General features: G+C 40.7%; 1 protein-coding gene across 1 annotated transcript; it reads left to right on the top strand.

Annotated features, from left to right (window-relative positions):
• Positions 1 to 1,434: 1,434 nt before the first annotated feature.
• On the top strand, positions 1,435 to 3,139 carry EAF02_005110 (uncharacterized protein; the record flags this gene model as incomplete). The annotated part of the gene is made up of 4 exons (XM_038901158.1): positions 1,435 to 1,653; positions 1,703 to 2,336; positions 2,386 to 2,681; positions 2,762 to 3,139. 4 exons carry the CDS (start codon positions 1,435 to 1,437, stop codon positions 3,137 to 3,139), a joined length of 1,527 nt encoding a protein of 508 aa, XP_038759670.1.
• Between the last annotated feature and the right edge of the window lie 484 nt (positions 3,140 to 3,623).

Here is a 3,623-nt window from a genome sequence, read left to right as displayed (position 1 = left end):
GAGCTCGGTCTGGATGTCTAAAACTCCATGTTGTGCCACGATCAAGAAGTCTCCATCGGCACTGTAAAATGCTTGGTTCTTGTCCATACTCTTTCCGGCAGCGAAGATAAAGATTCCAATTCCATGTTTCAATGTTGGATCACCGGCTCCAGCTACCAGTTTCAGACTGTGTACCCAATCCACTGTCTCATCTAGATCGAATGGATCCCATCTTAGTTGATTTGGTATTTGATGTAATTTGTTTCCTTCTGGATTTGTGTTGTAGGAAGAGGTCTCGCGAGGAGTAAAAGGTTGATGCGATGCTGCCTGGAGAATTCGGTGTAGCCCATGATTGTTGATTTTCATGTCGGGGGGAGCGTAATGCTGTACCGGACAGCTTTTCGGCGTACAGACCATAAGGAGGCTTTTGAGGAGAGTTGGCACCTATAGGGAGAGCACCTTCGACAGCTTCGGATCTGCGAAAGCATTAGAAAAATTGGGAAAAGTGATGAAGGGGTTGTGAATATAAGCTTACTCATGATATGAGCCGAAACCATTTTGATATTTATACTTCTCCGGTGTATTGAACTTTGTGACGGGCATTTCGAATTGCCTGTGATGGTATATATGGAATTAATTTATTGTTCGGAATGGCTCTTGGGATGTTTTGAGAAGGTATGAAAGATTTGAAAGATTTGAAAGATATTAAATTGAAAGTAAGTTTGCGAAATCCTTTTTGAATCTTTATCAATCGAGCAAAACAATCCATGAATTGTTATACCGCTCATGACGAAGTTGTTTTCCCCGCGTACAGCCGATAGGATTCCAAAACATCGGGGTCACCAAATCAATCCATTCCGCATGCGGGGTGAATATGAACAGCCAAGATTAGTCATCACAATTCTTCATTTTCTTCAAACGGAATTGATTCCGTAGGGACCATCTGCACTAAAGTTGCAGAACAAAGTCAATTCAGATAATTCTAGACTAACTCAACCTTCACTCCATACAAACTTCATGATTGATCATTATGCTTTCAAGTCTTTCTTCACTCTGGATTTCATCTCCATATTTTCAGGTACGGAAGGGAACCCGCGCGGAATATAAACATCTGGGGCTGTACGATCGGGTCCCATCTCTCCACACATTCTCACCATGAACCAATCACCATCCATTATTCTCAAACTTGAAGATGCATTCACGATCTCCCGATGAACTTGGTAATATCTTACAGCTCGTACGGTCAAGCCTGGAAACTGGGACTCATTCTCCGCAAGGACAAGTTTGTAAGAATGGGCTCACAGATGAGACATGGAATAGAATCGTATTGCTTGGACTTCATTATATATTGTCCATTTCTTCTACAATCTTACCTTCATTCACATTGACTGTCTTACTTCACTCTTCCTCCTCCTCCTCCTCCTTCTCTTCGTCAATATCATCTATATCACCACAATGTCTCCTGAAACCATCGGCATTGCGATTATCGCCACGGTTTTCTTCATTGTTCGATACCTAAATCGTACAGATACCCCAAAGATTCAGAATCTACCGGAAATTCCTGGATATCCTCTCTTTGGAAGTCTTCTAGAATTTGGTGTCTCTCATGCATTGGTAGCCAAAAGATTGGCGGAAAAGTATGGTGCTGTCTTCCAAGTAAGATTAGGAAATAGGGTAAGACATCTCACCATCTCCGCGGAAATGTCTCACTAATGGTAAATAGCGAATTGTATTCGTCAACACTTTCGATGCGGTCCGCCATTTCTGGGTTACCAATCAATCGGCTTTGATCTCTCGTCCTACTCTTCATACATTCCATAGTGTCGTGTCTACTTCTCAAGGCTTCACCATTGGGACTTCTCCTTGGGATGAGTCTTGCAAACAACGAAGAAAGGCTGCAGCTACTGCTTTGAATCGTCCGGCTGTTCAATCTTATATGCCAATCATCGATCTTGAGTCTCAGGTTTCCATCAGAGAGTTACTCAATGATAGTAAGAATGGTCAAGTTGACATCGATCCTATCTCTTACTTTCAAAGATTTGCTCTCAACACTTCTTTGACATTGAACTATGGATCAAGACTTCACGAAGTTAAGGATAGGGATTTACTTCAGGAAATCTGTCATGTGGAAAGAGCTGTTAGCAATTTCAGATCTACGAGCAACAACTGGCAGGATTACATTCCCTTACTGAGATTGCTACCAAAGTCGAACACCGAGGCTATCGAATATAGAGAAAGAAGAGACAAATACTTGAACTTCTTATTGAACAAACTCAAGAAACAAATCGATGAAGGAACAGATAATCCTTGTATTACTGGAAACATTATCAAGGATCCTGATGCAAAGTTGAATGAGAGTAAGTTTACTGAGATCTATCAATTGTGTAACACACTAACCCGCCTCAGATGAACTCAAATCCATCTGTCTAACAATGGTTTCTGCTGGTCTCGATACAGTTCCTGGTAACTTGATCATGGGTATTGCATATCTTTCCTCTGAACACGGTCAAGAAATTCAACAACAAGCATATGAAGAAATTATGAAGGTTTACCCAGATGGAGATGCATGGGAACGTTGTCTTGTTGAAGAAAAAGTTCCATATGTTACTGCTTTCGTTCGCGAAGTTCTTCGATTCTTCACTGTTATTCCTATTTGTCTTCCAAGAACCAGTATCAAAGATATTGAATACAACGGGGCTACTGTTCCAGCTGGCACTACTTTTACATGGTAAGCTTCCTTTTGAACTTCAAAGACTTCAGACTCATATTAACGCTTCTCTAGAACGCTTGGGCCGCTGACTACGATTCTACCCACTTCAAATCCCCCAATACCTTCTCCGTTGATCGCTATCTTGATAATCTCGAAGGCGGCGGTACACCTCACTATGCTTACGGTGCCGGTTCTCGCATGTGTGCAGGTTCACATCTTGCGAATAGAGAACTCTTCACTGCATTTATTAGATTGTTCACTGCCTTTCGAGTTGTGGCTCCGAAAGATCCAAAGGATAGACCGATCCTAGATGCTTTGGAATGTAATGCGGTCAAAACTAGTTTGACAACAGATCCTTATTCATTCAAGGTGGGTTTCAAGGTTAGGGATCAAGGGAAGTTAGAGAGATGGATGAGTGAGGCAGAGGAGAGGACGAAGGATCTTCATTGAGGAGAATGAGGTGGTAATAATTTTGGAAAAGATGAGTCTGGCAGGGACGATGAATAATTTATCGATTTAAGATGAAGGTCATTTTATCATGATTCATGACACGGAATGAAACGTCTTAGATATTAGCATAGCTTGGTCTTTTGTATTGCGTACTGCATAGCGAGTTTTTGTTTTTTGGGGGGTTTTTTCCAGCATCCAGTTTTAGAAAATTCAAGAGAAGAGATTGAATAAATATGAGAAAGATAGTATTCAGCTTTTTCGCACGCGGTTGATATCGTGTATATTCAATTCATCGACTAGTAGTTTTACAATGTTTTTTTTCCCTGTGTTTTTGACTAGTTGGTATGAAAATCAGTGAAAATCCTCTATCTTTATCTACCTCTCTTTAAATATTCGAATCAGAATATCAATTAATAGAAATAGAAATGTGTTGGAAACCGTAGAGGTTAAAAAAGCAAATATCTAGTAGTACTTTGATAAACCG

The sequence above is a fragment of the Botrytis sinoallii genome (assembly GCF_014898435.1).
Source record: "Botrytis sinoallii strain Bc 23 chromosome Unknown BSIN_007, whole genome shotgun sequence".
In the NCBI taxonomy this organism is placed as follows: domain Eukaryota; kingdom Fungi; phylum Ascomycota; class Leotiomycetes; order Helotiales; family Sclerotiniaceae; genus Botrytis; species Botrytis sinoallii.
This window is presented reverse-complemented; position numbering and strand designations above follow the sequence as displayed.